The sequence below is a fragment of the Eleutherodactylus coqui genome, chromosome 13 (assembly GCF_035609145.1).
Source record: "Eleutherodactylus coqui strain aEleCoq1 chromosome 13, aEleCoq1.hap1, whole genome shotgun sequence".
Taxonomy (NCBI): Eukaryota; Metazoa; Chordata; class Amphibia; order Anura; family Eleutherodactylidae; genus Eleutherodactylus; species Eleutherodactylus coqui.
Window position 1 is genome coordinate 124,768,905 of NC_089849.1, and position 25,584 is coordinate 124,794,488.

At 48.5% G+C, this 25,584-nt stretch overlaps 1 protein-coding gene across 2 annotated transcripts in view; it reads left to right on the forward strand.

The window, feature by feature from the left end:
- Positions 1-13,778, forward strand: part of TCIRG1 (T cell immune regulator 1, ATPase H+ transporting V0 subunit a3) — a 37,222-nt gene extending 23,444 nt beyond the window's left edge. For both annotated transcript variants that reach the window (XM_066586979.1, XM_066586980.1), the window contains 5 exons: positions 5,472-5,591; positions 8,047-8,142; positions 9,932-10,049; positions 12,063-12,234; positions 13,572-13,778. In XM_066586979.1, coding sequence (XP_066443076.1) covers positions 5,472-5,591; positions 8,047-8,142; positions 9,932-10,049; positions 12,063-12,234; positions 13,572-13,647 — 582 coding nt within the window. In that variant the 3' untranslated portion in view covers positions 13,648-13,778. The remainder of the gene's footprint in view (positions 1-5,471; positions 5,592-8,046; positions 8,143-9,931; positions 10,050-12,062; positions 12,235-13,571) is intronic.
- The last annotated feature ends 11,806 nt before the right edge of the window (positions 13,779-25,584 follow it).

Genomic DNA, 25,584 nt, shown 5'->3' on the forward strand with positions numbered 1-25,584 from the left:
CGGCTGCCATGAATGATGGGATTTTGGATTAGTTAATCTAGTGAAATGGGAAGCTGTGACCTGATTCCAGTATTTCCCAGCTCTTCCAGAAAGCGGGCTGCATGGAATATTCCTCATCGTAGGGTCCCGCTGGGGTGTAGAGGGCGGCACATAGAATTATACACTACTGCGTTTGTATTGTTACTAGAGATGAGCGAACGTACTCGTCCGAGCTTGATACTCGTTCGAGTATTAGCGTGTTCAAGATGCTCGTTATTTGAAACGAGCACCACGCGATGTTCGAGTTACTTTCACTTTCATCTCTGAGACGTTAGCGTGCTTTTCTGGCCAATAGAAAGACAGGGAAGGCATTACAACTTCCCCCTGCGACGTTCAAGCCCTATACCACCCCCCTGCAGTAAGTGGCTGGCGAGATCAGGTGTCACCCGAGTATATAAATCGGCCCCTCCCGCGGCTCGCCACAGATGCGTTCTGACAGAGATCAGGGACAGTGCTGCTGGTGCCGGAGCTGCTATAGGGAGAGCGTTAGGAGTTATTTTAGGCTTCAAGAACCCCAACGACTGTCCTCAGTGTACTGGGTCTGTGCTGGGGGTAGTTGTCCTAATTCATACGCAGCCAGCTAAGTGTTACAGGAGGCTTGCGCAAAATTATTTCCTGGCTCTGTGTTGGCTGTTAAATCACCGCTGTATTCCAGTCCACAGTACAACAGTGTGCAGTTATTTTACATACTCCAGGGCCAGTAGTGGTGACGCAGAGAGAGAAGACATATACAGTGTATATAGGCAGTGGGCCTTTCCAAAAACATTTGGGAAAAAAAATCTATTTGGGCTGCCTGTGACCGTCCTCAGTGTACTGGGTCTGTGCTGGGGGTAGTTGTCCTAATTCATACGCAGCCAGCTAAGTGTTACAGCAGGCTTGCGCAAAATTATTTCCTGGCTCTGCTGTGCGTTCCGTAAGCGAAGGCAGCCTCCAACCACAGGCCAATAAGTGGCACATTTAATTACAGCGTTCTGTTTCTGCACTACTGGTAATACAGCATGCTGAGGGGTAGCGGTAGGCCTAGAGGATGTGGACGCGGGCGAGGACGCGGAGGCCCAAGTCAGGGTGTGGGCACAGGCCGAGCCAGTGCGTTGGCCAGGGGTAGAGGCAGGGCCAGACCGAATAATCCACCAACTGTTTCCCAAAGTGCCCCCTCGCGCCATGCCACCCTGCAGAGGTCAAGGTGCTCTACGGTGTGGCAGTTTTTCACAGAGACGCCTGACGACCGACGAACAGTGGTGTGCAACCTTTGTCGCGCCAAGATCAGCTGGGGAGCCACCACCACCAGCAGCATGCGCAGGCATATGATGGCCAAGCACCCCACAAGGTGGGACGAAGGCCGTTCACCGCCTCCGGTTTGCACCACTGCCTCTCCCCCTGTGCCCCAACCTGCCACTGAGATCCAACCCCCCTCTGAGGACACAGGCAGTACCGTCTCCTGGCCTGCACCCACACCCTCACCTCCGCTGTCCTCGGCCCCATCCAGCAATGTCTCTCAGCGCAGCGTCCAGACGTCGCTAGCGCCACTGTTTGAGCGCAAGTATGCCGCCACGCACCCGCACGCTCAAGCATTAAACGTGCACATTGCCAAATTGATCAGCCTGGAGATGCTGCCGTATAGGCTTGTGGAAACGGAGGCTTTCAAAAGCATGATGGCGGCGGCGGCGGCCCCGCGCTACTCGGTTCCCAGTTGCCACTACTTTTCCCGATGTGCCGTCCCAGCCCTGCACGACCACGTCTCCTGCAACATTGTACGCGCCCTCACCAACGCGGTTACTGCCAAGGTCCACTTAACAACAGACACGTGGACAAGCACAGGCGGGCAGGGCCACTATATCTCCCTGACGGCGCATTGGGTGAATTTATTGGAGCCTGGGACAGAGTCAGAGCCTGGGACCGCTCACGTCCTACCCACCCCCAGAATTGCGGGCCCCAGCTCGGTGCTGGTATCTGCGGCGGTGTATGCTTCCTCCACTAAACCACCCTCCTCCTCCTCCTCCAATGCAACCTCTGTCTCGCAATCAAGATGTGTCAGCAGCAGCAGCACGTCGCCAGCAGTCGCTGTCGCGCGGTGTGGCAGCACAGCGGTGGGCAAGCGTCAGCAGGCTTTCGCCTCTGAGCCTCCAACCGGGCATGGTCCTGTGTGACAACGGCCGTAACCTGGTGGTGGCTCTGCAGCTCGGCAGCCTCACGCACGTGCCATGCCTGGCCCACGTCTTTAATTTGGTGGTTCAGCGCTTTCTGAAAAGCTAGCCACACTTGTCATACCTGCTTGGAAAGGTGCGCCGGGTCAGCGCACATTTCCGCAACTCCAAGACGGACGCTGCCACCCTGCGGACCCTGCAACATCGGTTTAATCTGCCAGTGCACCGACTGCTGTGCGACGTGCCCACACAGTGGAACTCTACGCTCCACATGTTGGCCAGACTCTATGAGCAGCGTAGAGCTATAGTGGAATACCAACTCCAACATGGGCGGCGCAGTGGGAGTCAGCTTCCTCAATTATTTACAGAAGAGTGGGCCTGGTTGGCAGACATCTGCCAGGTCCTTGGAAACTTTGAGGAGTCTACCCAGATGGTGAGCGGCGATGCTGCAATCATTAGCGTCACCATTCCTCTGCTATGCCTCTTGAGAAGTTCCCTGCAAAGCATAAAGGCAGATGCTTTGCACTCGGAAACGGAGGCGGGGGAAGACAGTATGTCGCTGGATAGTCAGAGCACCCTCATGTCTATATCTCAGCGCATTGAGGAGGAGGAGGATGAGGAGCATGAGGAGGAGGGGGAAGAGGCAGCTTGGCCCACTGCTGAGGGTACCCATGCTGCTTGCCTGTCATCCTTTCAGCGTGTATGGCCGGAGGAGGAGGAGGAGGAGGATCCTGAAAGTGATCTTCCTAGTGAGGACAGCCATGTGTTGCGTACAGGTACCCTGGCACACATGGCTGACTTCATGTTAGGATGCCTTTCTCGTGACCCTCGCGTTACACGCATTCTGGCCACTACGGATTACTGGGTTCGAGAATGATGCTATACCACAGGGCCCTGGTGGACAAACTGATGGTAAACTTCCCATCCGACAGCGCTAGTGCCAGAAGGCGCAGTTCCGAGGGCCAGGTAGCAGGGGAGGCGCAGAGATCAGGCAGCATGTACAGCACAGGCAGGGGAACACTCTCTAAGGCCTTTGACAGCTTTATGGCTCCCCAGCAAGACTGTGTCACAGCTCCCCAGTCAAGGGTGAGTTGGTGGGAGCACTGTAAAAGGATGGTGAGGGAGTACGTAGCCGATCGCACGACCGTCCTCCGTGACGCCTCTGCCCCCTACAACTACTGGGTGTCGAAGCTGGACACGTGGCCTGAACTCGCGCTGTATGCCCTGGAGGTGCTTGCTTGTCCTGCGGCTAGCGTCTTGTCAGAGAGGGTGTTTAGTGTGGCTGGGGGAATCATCACAGATAAGCGTACCCGCCTGTCAACCAACAGTGCCGACAAGCTTACACTCATCAAGATGAACAAAGCCTGGATTTCCCCAGACTTCTCTTCTTCACCAGCGGACAGCAGCGATACCTAAACAATACGTAGGCTGCACCCGCGGATGGAAGCATTGTTCTCTATCACCATCCAAAACGGGGACCTTTTAGCTTCATCAATCTGTGTATAATATTCCTCCTCCTCCTCCTGCTCCTCCTCCTGAAACCTGACGTAATCACGCCGAACGGGCAATTTTTCTTAGGGCCACAAGGCTCAGTCATATAATTTTTCTAAACAATGTTTATACGTTTCAATTCTCATTAAAGCGTTGAAACTTTCACCTGAACCAATTTTTATTTTAACTGGGCTGCCTCCAGGCCTAGTTACCAATTAAGCCACATTAACCAAAGCGATTAATGGGTTTCACCTGCCCTCTTGGTTGGGCATGGGCAATTTTTCTGATGTACATTAGTACTGTTGGTACACCAATTTTTTGGGGCCCTCGCCTACAGTGTAATCCAATTAATTTTTTGCCCACCTGCATTAAAGCTGACGTTACTTCAGCTGTGTTGGGCAATGCAATATGATGTATTTATGTACCGCCGGTGGGTTCCAGGGAGCCACCCATGCTGTCGGTCCACACGGAGTTGTAGCTACATGTGTCCACTTCTAAAGAACCCCAGTCTGACTGGGGCATGCAGTGTGGGCCGAAGCCCACCTGCATTAAACATGACATTACCTCAGCTGTGATGGGCAATGCTATGGGATATGTTTATGTGCCGCCGGTGGCTTCCTGGCACCCACCCATGCTGTCGGTCCACAGGGACTTCACAATAGGGAGTTGTACCTGCCAGTGTCTATGTATTAAAAAGCCCGGTCAGGTTGGGGCATGCAGTGTGGGCCGAAGCCCACCTGCATTTAATCTGACGTTAGCTCTGCTGTCCAGGGCACTGCAATGGGATACATTTATGTACAGCCGGTGGGTTCCAGGGAGCCACCCATGCTGTGGGTGCACACGGAATTCCCATTGCGGAGTTGTACCTGCCTGTGACTATTTTTATAAAAAACCGCGGTCTGACTGGGGCATGCAGACACCTTGACAGAATGAATAGTGTGTGGCACATAGGTTCCCCATTGCTATGCCCACGTGTGCAGCTCCTGATGGCGGTGGCACAGGATTATATTTCTCATTGCTTCTGTACAGCATTGTGGGCTATCGCCCCGCCCCTTTTAAAGAGGGTCGCTGCCTAGCCGTGCCAACCCTCTGCAGTGTGTGCCTGCGGTTCCTCCTCATGGCAGACGCACTTATAAATAGACATGAGGGTGGTGTGGCATGAGGGCAGCTGAAGGCTGGGCAGGGACACTTTGGTGTGCGCTGTGGACACTGCGTCGTGCGGGGGGGGGGGGGGGGGGTGGGCAGCATGTAACCCAGGAGAAGTGGCAGTGGAGTGTCATGCAGGCAGTGATTGTGCTTTGTTGGAGGTAGTGTGGTGCTTAGCTAAGGTATGCCATGCTAATGAGGGCTTTTCAGAAGTAAAAGTTGTTGGGGGGGGGGCACTCTTGCCGCTATTGTGGCTTAATAGTGGGACCTGGGAACTTGAGATGCAGCCCAACATGTAGCCCCTCGCCTGCCCTATCCGTTGCTGTGTCGTTCCCATCACTTTCTTGAATTGCCCAGATTTTCACAAATGGAAACCTTAGAGAGCATCGGCGATATACAAAAATGCTCGGGTCGCCCATTGACTTCAATGGGGTTCGTTACTCGAAACGAACCCTCGAGCATCATGAAATTTTCGTCCCGAGTAACGAGCACCCAAGCATTTTGGTGCTCGCTCATCTCTAATTGTTACGTCTCACTTCTGTGTGGTTGTTTAATGTATTAAGACAGAGTGATGAGGCTGGGCAGCATTAATAAGATGTTCCTTCTGGAAATGATATCTATGGATCCTCAAACTTTTCTTTATTTTTGCAGCAAATTGTTCAGATGGTTCTGGTGGTCGTAGCGATCCTGTGTGTTCCCGTTCTTCTCTTGGGAGACCCAATCTGTCTGTATATTCAGCACCACAGAAGAAAGAACAGCCATTGGCACGAGGTGGGATGTGTTTAATGAAGAATAACAGTTTAGCATACGACTTTTATCAGGGCCCTCTTACACGGGACGGCCGTCTAGTACTGAAGTGCCCGCCAGTCGTCCAGATCATCGCTCGTGTGCTTTCACACAGCAGTGATAATCACTCACTGGATGGAGGGGAGCGCCGGAGATCTCTTTTGTCCGCCTCCGTCCACAGCAGACAGGCGCTCACTCAGATACAACAACTGTCTGTTTAGTATATAGGACGATTATTGTCAAGTTCTCATGCTGCCAAATGAGCAATGAATGGTAAGTGTCTTTCTATTGTTGGCCATGCTTATCGGCCTTAAAGGGGTTTTGTCATAAAAAAATAAAATTCAATACTTGCCTATTCCTCCCCAGACCGCCTTCTTACAGCGTCTCTTCCTCGCCAATCTTCTCTAGTTCCCTGGGTCACCTCACCTCCAGCTGGCCGGATCCTCCTCTTGATATGCGTCCATTCTTCTTCCTGCAGGTCAGTGTAGGTTATGTCACCAGTGACGTAGCATTCGCTGCCTAGCAAGGAATGCCGATCTATTGCAGAGCCTGCACATGAGCACTGTCTCTGTAAGAGTTCATATACTATTGCAGAGAGAGAGCACGGCACGGGATTCGGCACTCCCTGCTAGGCTGTGAACACTACATCACTACGGACCGGGTACACTGACCTGCACGAAGGAGAACGCTGGCAATGGATGCTTCGTCACCCGAAGAAGAAGAATCGACCGATTGGAGGTCAGGCGACCCGGGGACTGTAGCAGACGGGAGAAGATGCGGTAATTATGCTGCTTGGGGAGGAATGAGTAAGAATTGATTTTTCTCTCTAGTGTCTGAACCCCCTTTAATGAACGCTCCTGTGGTACAAGGCTTCATGCCTCTGGTCTCCTGCAACAGCCAGGGGCAGCACTCTCGCTGCAGCCGGTGGCCTTACAGTAAGGGACAAGCGGGATCTGAGGGTTGTGAGATGACGGAGAGGATACATTTATTTCACAGTTTTTATTGCATTATGAAGCCAGATCGATTCCTAGAAAAGTCAGAGATTAAGGGAGGAATTGTTGTTTTTTATGTGTTTTCAACATCTAGTATTCCTTTTTAAGGGATATTCATCTGCAAACATGGATTCCCCAAAACGGAGCAGTTTCTTAAGCTTGTTGGCAATCTTGCATCCCAAAAATCTGATCCACTTGAGGTCCTGCACTGCGGAGATCTTGGGGCTTCTCCCAGTCAGTTGGGATACTGGAGTACCTAAACGATGGATTGTTTAAATGACTCGGAGGGTCGTGACTTTATATCATCACTCGGTGCGGGCCCTGAAGGGGGTCATAATACAGAGGGGGGAGGTTAAGACATCCATATCAGGAAAGTAAGATATTCTGAGGTGGGAGCTATCTCTTAGCATTTGACCAAGAAGTAACCAGTCATGTGGGGTTGTTGGTTAAAGGTCTTGACTGAGCTAAATTATTTTTTTTCTATTCCTGCTTCCGGAAAGGATTGTGTTCTCGCCTCTCCCGGTTCCCCGCTGCTCCAGAGCCGTGTCTTCTGGTCTCCCCTATGAAGCGGTGTTTACAGGCAGCAGTCAGCAAGTGTTCGGGATGCCACAGGCTGCTTCAGCCAATAATAGGCATTTGAGTACCGAGGCCTGTGACTGGCTGCAGCAGCCTGTGATGACTAGGCGCTCAGAATGGAGCCGTGGGGCTGGGGGGAGCCAGGAGAGGTGAGAAGAGGATTTTTTTTTTATTTGTAGGTATAGGAGCAGGAATTTAAAGGGGTTTTCCAGGACTAAACTATTGATGAACTTTCTTTGAAATGGGTCATCGGTGGTTGATTGGTGGGGGTCCGCCACTGTATTTCTTGACACACAGCTGATTAAAGGATGAGCGACACATCTGCTGTAGTCCATGCCGGCACACTGCCCTACATTTTATAACAGCTAAGTCTCATTGACTTGGATGAGATGGAGCTGCTGTCAGGCCATGTGGGCAATGAACGTGACATCACACGCCTGAGAAGAGGCTTCGGGCTCACCTGAGCGCTGGCACATCTTCAGCTAGCTGATCCACAGTGATCCTGAGCCAATGACCCTACCGATCAACTATGGATGACCTATTCTACTATTGTTTTGGTTGAAGTTTTCATCAACTTTAGGCCGCCTGCACACGGGCGCATCTGTATTTCAGAATCCAGAGCAGGCGTCCGCCTCCAGACGCCGCAGGAAATACCTGCCATAGCATGCTGTGGAAAAGTGTGGGGGTTTTTGTTTTTGTTTTCCTGCATGCAGCAATCCGACCCGCTTGTGCAGGCGGCCTTAGTCTAACTTCAGTCATGATACAAGCAAAACCCACACTTTCCCTATATGTGTGAAGGTAAATATAAAGTGGCAATGGGGATGGGGCGTCATCCTGCAACTGTTAGAGTCCGGCTTTGGTATGTATTCCAGGATGGTGAAAGGAACGCCCTGCTGGCAGGAGACAATGAGCAGACCATAGGAAACCTGGAGCAGGAGAAGGAAAAGGGAGCAGATGACTGTGAAGAGGTACCTTCAAACCTACCATTTAATTCAGTTGGGCGGCAGCTGGAGAACCGCCGGATATCCTAGTTCTGGTAGTGCTGGGAGCTCTACTTATAGACAAGGCCCCCTTCAGGTGCGTGTGCGTGCGTGCGCGTGCGTGCGTGTGCGTGTGTGTGCGTGTGCATGTGTGTGCGTGTGTGTGTAATCAATCATATTAGTGTAGGTATAATCTGTGGACACTGGACATCCCAATGGCAAAAGGGCATCTTGGGATGGGCGGTAGTAGCTAATCTGTTGGGGAATGTTCACATGCATCAATTTAGTTGATCTGGATGATGTTTTCTGCAATCGCATACATAGTTTCCTATGATCTGATTGATTTGTATGTGATAAGCCATTTAAATGGCAGGAGTTGCAGAGAACACGAGCGTCCCGCCTCCCGGGTTTGCAGAGAACACGCGTGTCCCGCTTCGTGCCCGCACACGGTGGTGGGCGGCTTCTACTGGATGAGGTTGTATACATGTAGATCTGCCGTCACTGTGTTGAGCGGGGAACGGACCAGCAGCTTCTCTCCGACTCCTGGCAGCATATAAATAGTTCTTTTACATAAAGGTTAAAGGGGTTGTCCCGCGGCAGCAAGTGGGGTTATACACTTCTGTATGGCCATATTAATGCACTTTGTAATATACATCGTGCATTAAATATGAGCCATACAGAAGTTATTCCACTTACCTGCTCCGTTGCTAGCGTCCTCGTCTCCATGATTCCGTCTAATTTCGCTGGCGGCTTGCTTTTTTAGACGCGCTTGCGCAGTCCGGTCTTCTGCTCTGAGCACGAGCCGCTTCAGCGTGCTCGCCGCTACAGCTCTTCTGCGCATGCGCAGATGAGCTGTAACTTCTCGGGAGCGCGCTGGAGCGGCCACTCTGCTACCATCCTCTCTTAGAGAGGGGTGCAGAAACTTCAGCAGCCCTGCCGTGAAGCCGCCCAGCAGCCCTGCCGTGAAGCCGCCCAGCAGCCCTGCCGTGAAGCCGCCCAGCAGCCCTGCCGTGAAGCCGCCCAGCAGCCCTGCCGTGAAGCCGCCCAGCAGCCCTGCCGTGAAGCCGCCCAGCTGCCCATGTAAGTGAGGGGCAGGGGGGACTGTACCGCTGTGGCCCCGGGGCCTAGCGCCGGTTACCTGCTGCCTGGCGGTGGGTGACTGTGGCCCAAGAGCGTGTGCCGTGGTCGGCCGCGTTCAATCCCGAGGCCCGGTCGGTGGCTGTGGGGTCCGGTCGACGGCTGCGGGGCGTCTGGTTGTCAGGGAGACACAGCTGGTAGCGTCTCGGGAGCGCGCACGTCGGGCTACAGCAAGCGCGGTGCACCATGGGAAAAGAACCGGCGGCCATCTTTGGGAACCGTTTTATAAGTTGATGAAACACCAGAACTGTGAGTAGAAAGCGGCCTTAAAAGCCGTTTACACTGCTGCATAGTAATGTATGCTTAAGAAGGGGGACTGGGCAATAAAAAAAAAATCACTGTTGCCTCGAGACAACCCCTTTAATGTATCAAATCCCCAAATACTATGTATCCACGTGATCAGCATCTCCTCTTCTACCCTTTGGTGCCCTCCCATAGGGTTGTGTAGCAGGTCAGGTTTTCAGGATCTCCTTTGTACTACACAGTGATGCCATTCTCGTCAGTGCCGCAGGTGTTCTCTCTATGGGATGGACTCGTACCCATGGGGGGACTTGCGTTGAGAAACGCTGGCATATGAGCTCTATAGGGAAGCCGCTCTCGTCTATAAATATCCATAGTTTGTTGTCTCCTCGTTTCCCAGTTTGATGCCGGGGAGGTCTTCATGCATCAGATGATTCACACCATCGAGTACTGCCTGGGGTGCATCTCCAATACGGCGTCCTACCTCCGACTCTGGGCGCTCAGCCTGGCTCATGCACGTAAGTAAACCGCTGATGTCCTGGGGCACAGCATGCAGTGCTTGCAGGTCGCGTCATCCCGAGGTCAGAGATGGCCTTACAGGATGGTCGGCGGCGGGATGCTTTTCATTTCCTCTGTAAACATAAAGTGTTGCTTATTTCTGTTGCATAAACGGATGTTTTAGAAGGAACCTTCTTGCAAGAGCGACTACTAGGGCCACACTCCCATTAGAAGGAACCTTCTTGCAGAAGTGACCACTGGGGTCACGCTCACATTAGAAGGAACCTTCTTGCAGAAGTGACCACTGGGGCCACGCTCCCATTAGAAGGAACCTTCTTGCAGAAGTGACCACTGGGGCCACGCTCCCATTAGAAGGAACCTTCTTGCAGAAGTGACCACTGGGGCCACGCTCCCATTAGAAGGAACCTTCTTGCAGAAGTGACCACTAGGGCCACGCTCACATTAGAAGGAACCTTCTTGCAAGAGCGACTACTAGGGCCACGCTCCCATTAGAAGGAACCTTCTTGCAGAAGTGACCACTGGGGCCACGCTCCCATTAGAAGGAACCTTCTTGCAGAAGTGACCACTGGGGCCACGCTCCCATTAGAAGGAACCTTCTTGCAGAAGTGACCACTAGGGCCACGCTCACATTAGAAGGAACCTTCTTGCAAGAGCGACTACTAGGGCCACGCTCCCATTAGAAGGAACCTTCTTGCAGAAGTGACCACTGGGGCCACGCTCCCATTAGAAGGAACCTTCTTGCAGAGGTGACCACTAGGGCCACGCTCACATTAGAAGGAACCTTCTTGCAGAAGTGACCACTGGGGCCACGCTCACATTAGAAGGAACCTTCTTGCAAGAGCGACTACTAGGGCCACGCTCACATTTTCTATTCAATGGAATGCTGTGGGAATCTGGACTTCATCAACTGCAATGCGGGTTTTGAAAATTGTGTTGTGGGAAAAAAAAGGAATTGGTGTGCGAACTGTTGATGCAGTTTCTGCATTGGGCAGCTGCATGCTGATGGACTTGGGCTGACCGCAGGAAAACTCTGGCGCAACCTCCGATATCTGCCATGAATTGTGTTAGATGAACGTTGGAGAAATCCTACCTGGATCTGGTGCTTATTAAACCGCGTGAGCGAGGACTAAGGGTCCTTACCAATAAACAATTTAAAACTCCTAGGGGGCTTTATTTACCACTTACACCAGTTTTATGGTGTAAAAAAATTCCCAAATTTTAGTGCATGCCATTTTTAGCAACTTTTCTTTGATTTTATTTAAACCATGTTGTTGGCTCTTGGACATGAGGCGTGGTCGGCTGGTTGGATGCCTCATTTGTAAATTGCTACTTTTAAAAAGTCACAATTTTTGGGCAGTTTCACTCTAGTAGGGAAGTGACAGAAAAGTCTGAGAAAATCTCGTTTGATATCGGAGCCGTATTTCAATGGATACAACATTGTGAAACTTTGCTAAATTTTGCACAAATAACAACAACCCTGACTTCAAAAATGATGGAAACCATAAATTCCACCCAAAGAGCCCTTCTCTGTTTTCTTGAAGTTTTGATTCTCCATACAAAGCAGATGTTGGGGTGGGCACCCTAGTCAGGACATTAAGCTGCACCCATCTTAGTAGACCGCAGGTTCTCAGACTGTGTCATTGTGTGCCCCAGGATTGGCAGCCCAGTGTATAGTCTAAGCCTTCAATGTACCTTGATGCACTCTGTTCTTGTAGAGGTGGTTGGATTAGAAACCCTGAGAAACATTGGACCTTCATGCTGGCAGCCATGGTGCTGTTCTGTAATGTTCTGCTGAGTTTGGGGGTCTGGTTTGGGGGTTTATGACCCCCCCCCCCCCCCCTAACCCCTTAGGAATTTAAAAAGAAAAAAAGTCACAACTCTGGCAAATTCCACCTGATTGCCAAACTACAAAGTGCCTACAGTAACACAAGGGACCCCCGGACTGCCTAATGGCATTCATACAAGTCAGCATTGTTGGTCCTACATTGTCTGCTTCTGTCTCCATCTGGCAGAGTTATCGGAAGTGCTGTGGAATATGGTGATGCATATCGGACTGTCCGGGTTAAGCTTCAAGTGGAGTATCGTTCTTGTACCCGTCTTCGCGTTTTTTGCTGTGCTGACCGTCGCAATCTTGCTGGTCATGGAAGGCCTCTCAGCATTTCTACACGCGCTCCGTCTGCACTGGTAAGCGTTTAAGTAGAAACTACTTATTTTTAGTGCCCTGGGGGGAAAGTTCATATAAAATATGGAGAAAATGTGCAAAACACAAGATTCTAAAATTCATGATAGTTTTTTTAAGTTCTGCAGTTCAATCAACAAATGCCATCAGAGCTCTGCTGGTGGCCTTCTCATGTGCCTTATGGAAGCATGGTGGCGCCTGCAGTGTAAATGCCCTCCATTATATAGATGGGCCAGGAATTTGCTAACCCAGAACTCGATATACAATTTGCCTGGGACGGTGCAGAGGTGAATGGAGGTGGTTGAGGGCCTGCAATTTAATTAGGCCCAAAATTCTTTACATGGGGCACAGCTCTAATTTGCTGATACAGAGCTCCAAATCCACTGTTTCCCTTCATATAGTCCTACGAGATACAATTGTGGGTGTACACAACCACCACAAGGGGCGCTCACTACACTGAGAGTCATACAGCTATTACTGAATGCTATAATAATCCATTAAGCTCTCCCCCCAGTGGCCCCCGAAACCCAAACTTGTGGCTATACTGCTTTTATTGCATTGTACTGTATTTTGAGGCATTCTATTAAGACACGACAGAGGCACATCTTAATAGTCAATAATTCTTGGAAGCCCCAGGGGGCTTCACGAGGCCTTTGGGTGCCATGACAGCTGAATAGGGGCTGCATGGGATTTCTACATGCTGATCAAGCCATTTAAATGCCACGGTCGGAGTTGACAGCAGCGCTAGACGATTAGCTGAGTGCTGATCACTCAGTGTAAATAGCAGCCGGTCAGTACTGAACGGCCGCTATGTTAAGTCAATGGAGAGGGGCGGGTGAGAGCGGAGAGAGAAGTCTCCTGCAGCCACCCCGCTGTGAGTCAGCGATACTGGCTCCCCTGCAGCAGCACCGCAGCCAGTATGTGCGGGGACGAGGGGCGGGCATCGTTTGCCCGAGACTCGTCACGTCTAAATGGGGCTTTAGTCTCCACAGACTATCAAGATTGTTCTGATGGCAGCTACGTCCCCAAGTAGGGGCATCATTTACAGGAATCCAGGCAGCCACACTTGGGCCCTCTTGCCACATTAGTAAACAACAATATTATGAGTGGCACATGGTAGGTGGGGGGGTACTCTTGCATTGGCCCTCAAGACTACAAGGAACACCATAGAGGTACACTGTTGGCTCAGCCAGGCTCAACGGTTTAGTCCAGTGAGGAGAGGAAGCATGGGGCCGCCGTACTCCAGTATGCCTCCTTCTAGCTCCTGCTAAATATACAAGGGTGATAAATGTCACTTGTTGGAAAACGCCTTTAATTCTGCTTCACATTGTGTCTTCTGCAGGGTGGAGTTCCAGAACAAGTTCTACGAGGGCCGTGGATACAAGTTTACTCCCTTTGTCTTTGAGCTGGTCTTCTGATTAAAAAAACAAAACAAAAAACTATTTTTTTTTATCCAGAAACCCAATTCTGGTCACCAAAGGGAATTTGCACATTGAGGAAAGCTTCTACATTGTCTGCTGCACTAAATAAACCTGTTTTATGCATTGTAGCCGTTTCTAGGAATTACAAATCTCCATCCATCCTTATAGACGACTGATCCCTGCAGGCGGTTGTTATAGAAGGGGAACAGTCACAGATTAAGCAGACTGCCCCGCTGCCCCCCGCTACGGTGTCTACAGTCAGCATTGCATCTCTGTGCTAGCATGTGTAATTCTGGTCCCAGCTCTCATCGTCGGTCACCTACTAATCTGTCGAATGATGGAGGGAAATACGAATAACTACTTATACACTGAGGCACTACAATTCCCAGCAGAACAAAGTACTGAATGAATGCATAGTGAAGTATAGAGGTGCATAACCTAACATGGATAATTACACACAGGAATGCTGACGGATTACAAGTCCCAGCAAACCCCGGGCATGAATTTTCATGCACCTGCACAAAAGCAGCAGCGGGGTGGAGCGGCCACGTGGCTAAAGAGTAACTGCACTTTTCCAAAACTTCTCACATGTCAAAGAGTGGGGGTCTCGCTGCTGAGACTCCTGCTGATCGCTAGAACAAGTGGGCCGCAGTGCTCACTGGAATGCTGTGCCCGTCGGCTGTCCTCACTGCTTTTTGGCTCCTCCCGGTAGTTGAAGACGCCCGCACAGAGGTCTATAAGAAGTGCTACAGATCTTTATGCACCGGTCTTCAGCTGACAGAGGAGCCAATAAGCACCGAAAATGGCTGAAGCAGCACAGCGGTCATCTGAGTGAGCGATGCAGCCCCCTTGTTCTAGCGATCAGCTGGAGTCTCAGCAGTGAGCCCCCCGATGATGAAAACTTTTTGAAAAAGTGCAGTTACTCTTTAGATCATGTGACTGCCGTGATTTTGAGTGCTGAGGCCACAGTGGCAGCCGCTGCAGTCCAGAGTTTACCTATCTGTGCGCAGCGGACGGCCCTGAACTAAGATGCTGGTATGGAATGAGGGAATTTAGAAGCTGCCTTGTCAGAACACATCAGTTTATCACATTTTATAAATGTTAGCAGGAAGGGGCCAGACCCTTTTAAGCAATTAGCCCACCGCAGTACCGGCTGCCTCTGATGGGGCTGATGCCTTCTGCTGTGCTTCATTAATGTCTCCTTCATCCCCAGGAGCATCGCTGATCAGCCTCTAGTCTGATCATCCGCCTGCATGCAGCAGGTTGACGCTTCCTCTCCAGTCTCATTTCTCGGCTGCCTTTCATCTAATGCGCAGTCTCTTCAGCTCTTTACGCCTCTCTCCTCTCCGCAGATTCTTTTTTTCCCAACTCTATTATTAAAGCAGGGTGCTGATGGTTTTGTTATGGTGCAGTGGTGACAGGAGGAGGCAGAACCTTGGCTTTATATCACTCCTCTCAGCCTTCTTTTTTACAAGCTAAACATTCCCAGATCCTTTACCCGTTCCTCATAGGACATGATTTGCAGACCGCTCACCATCTTGGTAACTCTTCTCTGAACTTGCTCCAGTTTGTCTGTCTTTTTTTTAAAGTGGGTTGCCCTGAACTGGACCCAGTATTCCAGCTGAGGTCTGACTAAGGAAGAGTAGAGGGGATAATGACCTCACGTGATCTAGACTCTATGCTTCTCTTAATACATCCCAGAATTGTGTTTGCCTTTTTTAGCGTGGATGTGCAGCCATTTCTGACCACTCTTTGAGTACGATCACTCAGCCAGTTGTGAATCCACCTAACAGTTGCCTTGTCAATCGCATATTTGGTTATTTTTTCAATAAATATAGTATGAGATACTTTGTCAAATGCTTTACTGAAGTCTAGATATACTATATCCACCGCATTTCCCTAATCAGCCCAGTCAGTGATTTGATCATAGAAGGAAATTAGATTAGTCTGGCATGACTTGTTACAAACCTATGCTGGCTCTGGTTAATTACTCCATTCTTATCCAAATACTTGCATACATGCTGTTTAATAATTTGTTCAAAGATCATTCCCGGTATAGAAGTCAGGCTCACAGGCCTGTAGTTTCCTGGATCCACCTTCTTCCCTTTTTTTTTTTGAAGATAGGAGCAACATTTGCCCTTTTCCAATCTTCTGGGACTTTTCCTGTTTTCCAGGAATTTTCAAAGATTATGGAAAGTGGGTCAGCAATGAACTCCACTGCTTCCTTTAGTATCCTAGGATGTCATTCATTCATCTGGACCTTGAGACTTGAATTCATTTAAGTTAGCTAAGTGTTCCTCACCATCTCTCTGCTTATAGATAGCCTGCATTCTTTTATTCCCCCAAAGATCAGTTGATGTTCCATCTACTTTCTGAGAGAAAACAGATATAAAATAGAAATTTAAAAGTTTGGCCTTCTCAACATCATTCTTAACCATTTCACCATTTTCATCTTGTAAGTATCCAATAGCATCTATGACTTTTTTCTTTTGCTTTTGACATCTCCCCCCCCCCCCCCCCCTTCCCCAAATCCTTTATTGCTCTTGGCCTCTGTTGCATCAATTCCTTATTAGCTTTAGCTTTCCTGACACTTGCCCTACAGTTTCTGCAGACCACATTATATTCTTCTTTAGATTCTCCCCCCCCCCCCCCTTTTCCATTTGATAAACATATTTTTCTTCCTCTTTAACATGTGTACAAGTTCTGTGTTCATCCATCCTGGTCTCTTTAAATGCTTCCCATTCTTCCTACTTTTAGGGATTGGTAACGATTGTGCTTTGAGAATCTCATTTCACAATGTTTCCCAACCTTCTTGGCCATTTCTGTCCTTAAGAACATCCAGCCATTGGATTCTTCCTATCCTCTTTCTGAGTTCATTAAAATCTGCCTTTCTGAAATCCAACCCTGAGGTCTGAGTTTTCTCAGGTCTTCCTTCCCTTGTTATCCAACATCCAAGGATATCATGATCACTGCCTCCTAAGGTCCAGCCACCCTTACTTCCTCAACCATTCCCTCCTTGTTGGTAAGAATTAGGTCCAAGATAGCAGCTCCTCTTGTTTTCTCTTCTACCTTCTGGAAGATAAAGTTGTCAGCAAGAGCGGATAAGAATTTGTTGGATCCATTACTTTTACCTGAGAGAGATTCACAACAAATGTCTGGATGGGTAAAATCTCCCATGATCACTATGTTGGGCTTCTTTCAGAGCTTGGCCATATGATGTAGAAAGAGTTTCTCCATATCTTCGGCTTGTCCAGGCAGCCTATCGCAAAGGCCTACAATGGTGTCCTTTCTGTTGTTCTCTCCTTGTATTCTTGCCCAAACTTCCATCGTTACCAGCCACTGTCCTTGTAATACTCCATGCTAGATTCTCGAAGGTCCGCTTCATGGCAACATACAGACCTCATGCACTGCAGGGGCAGAGAACATCACAAATTTAGGAACTACATGTCTCTGCAGACTCAATGTACCATAGGTGCAAAAATACATATCCTCTCTCACATAACCTATGTTGGCACATAGCGCCACTAATTCTGAAACACCTTGTCATCCCAGGTACAACATCTGCATATAACATGGGTACCCAGTACTATTTTGTCACACAGTGTCTTATACTATCAAATGTCAAATCTTCTCTTAATCCAGTAGTCCATAAACATTGTGTTACAATTCCACATACCTACAGTCCTTGTGGGGAGGTCTCCCACAGTCCATATTAATGTAATATCATAAATCATGGTTGCATCCCACACCCAGCAGCACACGCTCTGCTGCACAATCAATCCAAAAATAAGACGTCAGCATGCAAACCTTCCATAAAAAAAACTATATATTTCTATATTTTATTTATTACAATTAAAGATGTTACAATACAACAGAGATGAGTCTCCAATGTGCAGCAGCCAGGCGGAAGAGCGGCATACAACATATCAAGTTCATAGACTTATATACATGCTTAAAAATGCATACATGCAAAACTATATATCAACAATCATTTAATCATACGACACATGAAGCATACAAAAAATTGAATATAAAATGATTCAATTCGTTGTATGCTGACCTATTATTTTTGCACAGTCCATATAAGTCCATCATCGCCCCTACTTTGCACACACTAAGTCAGCACTAGTCTAGTCTTATATGTCCTGCAGTACTGTCGCTGTCTTGGGTCTTTGCTGCTGTATGTTTCTACACGAAGTCCACTGTGGAAAGGGAGACTCCCTCTCCTATGCAGCATGATTTTGTTTTCAGCCCCCAGTTCATCAAGGCCCTTTCACTGGCAACTTGCATCTTCAGCCACCTGGTCATCCGGGCCGTTCCTGCACTCTTATCATTCACCATTGCTCTTCTCTATTACACTGCTCACCAGTATGGGGACAGTGCAGCCTAGGCCATATTTCAGTATTCACAGCTGCACCACCTCACACACTGGCCTTTTAATTCACTGCTGTTGCTAGCTGCTCTTTCTTCTGTTTGCCATCTGACACAGCTACAATACTTTATATATGCCCCTGAAACCGCTGGGCTTGAGACTAATTACAGAAGCTGGTGGCAGGGCTCAGCCCATCATTGATTATACCCAATCTAGAGCTGAATCCTTTAGGCAGTGACACACTGATTGTGTCACTGCCACGTCAACAAGGTGGGGTGGAACCTTTACTCCACTTTCACCAGTGCTCTCTCTACCTCCCTGCCACTGGTCTGCAGGGGAGTAGGGGATTGAACCAACGCTCCTCAGCGCCTCCTCCCTCCTCAGCCATAGTATTTGGCCAGGGAAGGGGCCGCTCTTCCAGCGCTTACTACTCCCCGCCCCTCTCTGTTGGGTCTTGGACCAGAGGGGGTGGAGCTTACCAGGCATCTCTCAGGCCACAGCCGACATGAAGGGGAGCATTGTCAGCCCTTTAAACACCACACACACACACCCAGAGGATAAGAGGGCTCATTAGGCTGTACAAACACTAGGACAGATTTACCAATAGGATTGTGCCTAGACCTTGTCTTAATGCGCATTTCTGGCACACAACATTGCAGTAAGTGTTAGGGGCTATTCGCGTTGCATTTTAACCATCCGTCAATTGCATGCATTTTAATACAAAAAAAAGTATTTAAATTCTACATTGGTGAATGAATGTAATTTAAGTTAATGTAAGGGTGCATTCTCACACAGCGAAATGAGTGCAGACTTTCCACTGTGGCCAATCCACACCAAAATCTGTTTCCAATTTCATAATTCACCATTGGTGCAGATTTTGATGTGGCTCAGAAACGGACTTCACCCCTAGAAATCAGCTGGGCATCAAAAAACGTGTCAAAATTAGCAGAAATGATGTGAATCCGCAACAAAATCCACAGCGCAAAATGAGCCAAGGATTTGGGTGCGCACAAAGATCCGCTAAGTGCGGGCGAACGGATCTTATACATGTATCTCTTTATTTTGTTTAACTGATTATTACATTGAATACAACAAATGAGAGACTCCTCTTTCATGTACAAGAAAATCTAAACCGTATATCATGGAGCATACAGAATTACTTGTGCAACAGTCAGCGATGGAAGTGAAAGCTATACATCATAGACCATGCTCTCCATATGGGATGGAGTTGGGAAGCATAAAGGTGCTACATGCAAGCGTTTTCTCATGTGGATGTCTGCTTTATAGAGGATACAGTTTCTGTGCTTTTCCAATGTCTCAATATGGTAAGATTGAATAAAGTTAGTATCTGACAACTTAGAATCCGAAACTCCGGAGGGGTGACGTATGAGAGAATATTTGATAAGGCTAGGAAGGGGCTATCGGTACCACACAATCCACCAAGGAGGATAACATCCGAAACCCAGAGTGCCAATATTGTTGGAGAAGCTCCACAAGACGTACAACAATGTCTCCAACAGTTGACTATACAGTTAGCATACATTTGGGCTAATTGGACTGGAGTATAATACCATCTCGGTGTGAACATGTGATTCATGTGTCAGAAGGCTTGTCTCCATTTTTTTGACCCCCACAGTTTTTGAATGCTTCTAAGCAAAGCCGAAGGAAAAAAATTACAATTTTTATTTTTTGGGCAATTGTGTCATTTTGAAAACATTTTTTTCTCTACAGCACACATAGGAATGAATACCTTCACCGCAACATGGATCTCTCTGTTTGTCCCGTGGTCAGAAACATACCCATTGTGGGCCTAATCTACTTACAGGACCTATGGCAAGGCCTATAATGGAGGGAATGCCCGCTGGATATCAGGACACAACCGAATAAATTCCAGGCCCCATTGCCCACTTGTACGAAACAAAAATTGACTCCCTAAAAATAATCCCCCTCCTTTTTGGCATTCCCTAAATCTTAAAGATAACAGTAATAATGTAAACTGTGTGGTGTGTCCAAAGACAGGGGTAATTACAGAGGCTGGTTGGGATCGGCACATGGGGCAATAAAACTGGGTTTCCCTCCTCCTCCCATGCTTCCTGCAATCCCAACACTTTTTGGGGGGTATTTCTTGACCTCAGCGGCAGGAATGGGGTGTAAAGTGGCGCTCTGTGAGGCTTCGTAATCTTGCTGCGGTGCGGCGGTCTCACACAGAAGGCGCTCAACAAGCTGCTCCTGGAACTACAGGAAGGCGAGCGTTCCCGGGGCTTCTTGTAAATTACGTATTACAAGAAGCGATCTAAATAAGGTAGATCGCTATCTTTTTATAACATTGGATAACGGCGATCACGTGACCGGGTACCACGCATCGGGGCCTCCGGCTACTGCTCCAGGCTCTCTGCTACCTTCCGTGGCCGGGAGCAAGGACGTTTTTAATTTCCTGGGTCCTCCCTGGCTTCTGCGCATGCTTCCACCGTTTTGCCGGTGGGCGCATGCGCAGAACCCAAGGAAGGTCCGTGTAGGATGATTGCCATTAACTGTTAAATAATGATCTTGTCACGGGCAAACGCACACCGCGGTCCAGGGGACAGTGCCAAGCTGTCGGCTACCTGTGCTAGCAGGGAGCTTTCGAATTCTTCGACCCCGCAGCTTTATTCTACAGGGCTGACGTTTTCATGGCTCTGCAGCATAAAGCCCAGACACCCAGGACGTGAAAACACGTATGGGTGGTCACTAAGGGGTTAAACTAATTTATTGTAAAAAGGAGGTTAGAGATAGAAGTAGTAAATGTGGTCATTATGGCTCTAGAGGAAGGAGACTAGATGGCCTCCAGTGATTTAAAACCTGCATCTTTACACATTTCAGTCTTAGTCTCACAAAAAGTTCCTCGGAGTGGCTATTGTAGAAAACTCAGTGGTCAAACATTATCTGTTGTCTTCCCAGAGGTTTATCTCTAGTGGTCGCCGTCTCACAAGGATTGTGCCACAATTTTACTCCTCGCCACTAGAGGATGCTGTTTTTTTTCCTACTTAACTTGCCCTTAAACAAGAAGGCCAACATAGTCTCTTTCAGAAGCCATATTGTTTCCTGTTTTGGACCTACTTACATGGGTTGTCCAGGGATAGAAAAACATGGCTGCTTTCTTCTAAATACAGGGTCACCCTTGTCTATGAATTGTCTGGTATTGGGGCTCAGGTCATTTCAGTGGAGCTGAGCTGCAATACTCTACGCAACCCTATGGACAGGGGGGGTGCTGTTTTTGGAAGAAAGCAAACATGTTTTTCCAAGGTAGTGGCCCAGAGTTAATGTGGTCACCTCCAGAATGTTCTGTTTGTTTTGTGCAATGTCTTGTTTGGGGAATGCATGGGGTTTGTGTGTATTGGATGTTTGCAGGCATGAAAGGGTTAATGTCTGGTGATGTCTGTAAATTGTATCATTCTGTCTGTTTATGCATTGGTTGTTGACCATGTGATGTACGTTGGATTTATATGGTTGAATGAAAAGTCCGGAAGCAGAAATCACAGAGTGCAGAGTGAGCCGTCAGGAGCATGGAAGAGTCAGAGAGGGGGTCTGTTATTCTCGCCTGAGCCGCCACCTCCAAAGAAGCGAATGTACTCGGACTGAGAGAAACACGTGGAAACCACATGAGTCCGGAGAGAGGGAAAGGAAAGGCTAACCAGTGAGAAGTGCGAGTGACTGGCAGGAGAGAGTGAAGGAGAGTTACTGAGAGAGTTAATGCTTACAGATAACTGGGACTGTAGAGATCCAAATACCCCATGAATCCTCCGTGTCACTACTGTAAGAACTGTTTAAACTGTTATCATTAATACTTGTTCAGTAAACGACCAGAACCGAACGTTCCTGTTTAGAGAAGTATACTTTGCGCATGGACTATTTGATTTCTCTGGAATTTACATCTCCAAAGATCCACCGCAGAGGACGAAACGCTGGCGTCACGAGTGACAAATTAGACTTCATGTAACAATGGTTACTATCCCTGTGATTTCCCTTAGCAGTAACGAGGTTAGGTCCCGAGCTACCCTCAGGGAGGAGATGGTATAGCCCCGTGACCAGGTTAACATCTCTACCCCGCTGTCTCCTCAGGTGAGGGCCTGCTCCTCGGAAGCTGCATCAACCCTAGACAACCCCTTTAAGTTTCAATAGAAAGCCTAAACCCTTCTTGAGTAGTGTGCAAGCAAGCTGCTGTGCCTAACTCCTTTCTCATGTCCCGGGGAACTCTCTTTACCAGAATGTTCTGATATTTTCTTGGATTACCTACAACCTTTTGTTTCTTGCAAGCTGTCCCGTTCAAGATCCCCATTAATCTAAACTGTGCTCAGCTCACGCTCTCCAGGTAAGGGAAGATTCCAGCCATGACCCACCAGTATTTGAAACAGCAGTCCATTGAATCAAAGCCTACATGATGAAACTGGAAGGGGATATCCTGGAGACCTGGCCACATAGGTATAAGTGCCTTTCTTTCATAGTCTTGGACTTACATTGGTGGCTCCATGACTTTAGAGGCAGGCGTTTTAGCAAAGCTCCTCCGATAGTCATCACATCGGATGTCTCACTGTGGGTCCAGAAACAATGGGATTCTACCAAAAGATGCATGTCCTCCAGTCACAGAGAATTGATGGTATAACATTAGCCCTCTTTCATTCACAAACCTGGTAAAGAGTCATCAAGTTTTAGTACAATCTGACAATCTTACTTCAGTCTTCTATGCACAGGAGGACGAACTTGTTATCTCACAAATGAGCCCAGATCCTGTACGGGGAAAGGAAAAATCTAATAAACCTTTTGGCCATTCACATAAGGCAGGGGTATCTAACTCATTTTCACAGAGGGCCACATCGGCCTTATGGTTGTCTTGTAATTGTATAGGAAGAGCTCGTTCACATGGGAGTAAGATGCACGGCGTGGGCCTTTACCATAGGTGCAGCCTGAAGACTGTATGACAAGCCTCACTAATAACCTGCCGTATCCACCTAGCCATGGAACTTTTTGACACCCTCAAGTCCTTACCCCTACCGTACTCTTCATCTGAGGAACAGTTGAAAATGCAAGATCTGGGACCCTATACCCGCACCAGGTAGAAAAGGTTATCCAACAACATACAATATATTTTTGAAGTGATTTCTCTGTCGTTTTTAAGAGTGAGGATCACTGATTCAGATAAGGCTTCTGATCTTAAGATCGAATTTTTGGGGGTCTGGGTGATCCAGGAAACCCTGATGCAGACGGTGTTCTGAGATTGGATGATCTCAGTTCCTCCAGAGCTAGATCTGAAAGAAGAGTGTATCAAATTCTCTTTGGTCAACTTGAAGCAATTCCTGGCGATTAAAGGGAATGCATAGGCTAAGTGGTAAGTCCAGTTTTGGGTCAGTGCATCCACACCGAAAGGGTTGTTTTTTGGGATCAGAGAAAAGAAATTCAAACATTTCTGATTTGCTTCTGTTGTGAATAAATCTAGTTATGGAAGACCCTATTTTTGGGTCAACTGAACAAAAACTTGTGTTACTCTAACACCACTCCCCCGGGTCCAACTGATTTGTGCTCACGTCCGCTTCCACATTCTTCCAGCCTTTCTGATAGGTGATGGTTTAGGAGAGAAGATTGGCTTCTGCCCATGAAATAAAAATTGCTGCCATTTTTGGGGGGTCTGGGTGCTTTGTAGTTCTCTGGTTCATATAAAGGTCACAGGGGTGACGCTCTCTTGGCAATTATTTTATCACGTCTCTTGATTGCAGAAATACATATTATTGTATTTAATTCTCTGTGATTTGAGAATTTTCTTTTGGTTCTTCCCTATAAACGTTGCCCGGCCATATGGAGAGTTCAGGCCCCTATCCGGGCCTGCTGGCGCCTGTCGTCATTACCCTGGATCAAGGAAACTCCTTTCACTAAGTTTCTTTCTACTTCCATCAAGCAAGTGCTTTCCTTTTTACTGAAAATGGAATTGTGACCCTCCTGTTTAGAGACAGAAACTTTTTGTCCCCATCTGACGAGTCATTTGCTGCAGAAGCCTCGAAAATGCTTGGCTCCAGGGAATACACAAGTCACGGTTCCCCATTGGGGGATGGCTTCTCTTATGGAGCAACTCCTCTTACTCTGGAAAGACGGGATCTTCTGGATTATTGGTTACCTTGTGCTGAGGGAGGAAGAAGACTGCTGGACCGAGTCTAACTGTAGTCCTAAAGAGATTTTTCGGGTTGATGGATTTAGATCTTTGCCGGACCCACGCAGGCAACCCAGCAGACTGAAAGCTGTTTCACTATCTGCCTGGGACTGAATCTCCGTTACTAGTAAACAAACTAAATAAGAGACCTTCTCGATGGGCCGATTTGTGTTGGAACAAGCGAGTGACGTCACAGTTGGCTCTCGGCCAGCACATTTGTACAGCAAATGCATCATTGGCTCGTCCAAAGGAGAATCCTTCAGTTGTTCCCATTCGCCATACCAAGTGATGAACGGAACGGGCGAGAGCTGGTTAATCCGAACGATAAGTGAACAAGCTCACAATGGTTTTATGTCTGTATGAAATGATCGACTAACAGAAAATGTGAATTTTCGTTCACTTTCACTCGTTTGATCGTTCCGTCTACTACCACTTTCAGGGCTGTCTGACACGAGCGTATGGTCATAGCATAATACACAGTACCGATATTCCATAGGCGGCTATGTTGCCGCTTACATGAATTTGCGTAAATCATGAAAGGAAGAAAAGATGCAGCATGTTCAATGTTAGCGCATATTACACACGCATACATGCCAGGGTAGTGCATGGCGACAGGCGGCGCACCCAGCCGGTAGGTGATGTCACTGCATACTGGATGCATGCCGCACGCGTATATCTAGAAGCTGGAATGAGGTTTACATGGCGTTCCCCGAGATGCGCCACATAAAAAATAGTCTTCATGCTAAAGAAAATCCAAAAGGTAACGAACGCCACAAAGTTTTGCCTGGCAGCTGATCTGAGGAATCGTTGGTGGGTTTGACTTACAGGCATACTGCTGGCCTGACCGGTGGGGGTCTGCTGCGGCCAAAACCCTCCTCTAGGAATCAGGGTTGTGGGTCTCATAGATGCCGTCTTCCACCTTTTGTACAGAAATAAATCTGTTCAGGTTTTTTAGGTTTATTATTGTCAGCTACAGTTTATTTTTTTTAACTAGAACAGGTAAGAATCGCGTGCGCCGCCCGAGGAGCGTCACACCGGCTAGAACCTCGTGAGATGCTCAAAATACAAACCATTCTTTGTAGTAGATGTATTTCCACGGACGCTCCTGCGAAGCGGAGAAACTCATCATGTTCTATTCTCATGCGAGTCTGACCTGAGAGCAGACCATGGAGAGGTGCCGGCGCCCCCCACCACACGGACGCTACCCTAGCCATCCGCTGCTAGGAATGTACCCCGACTCCTCTGCAGGCCTGAGAGCAGAGCATGGAGAGGTGCCGGCGCCCCCCCCCCCCTCACGGACGCTCCCCCAGCCACCCGCTCCTGGGAATGCACCCCGACTCCTCTGCAGGCCTGAGAGCAGAGCATGGAGAGGTGCCGGCGCCCCCCA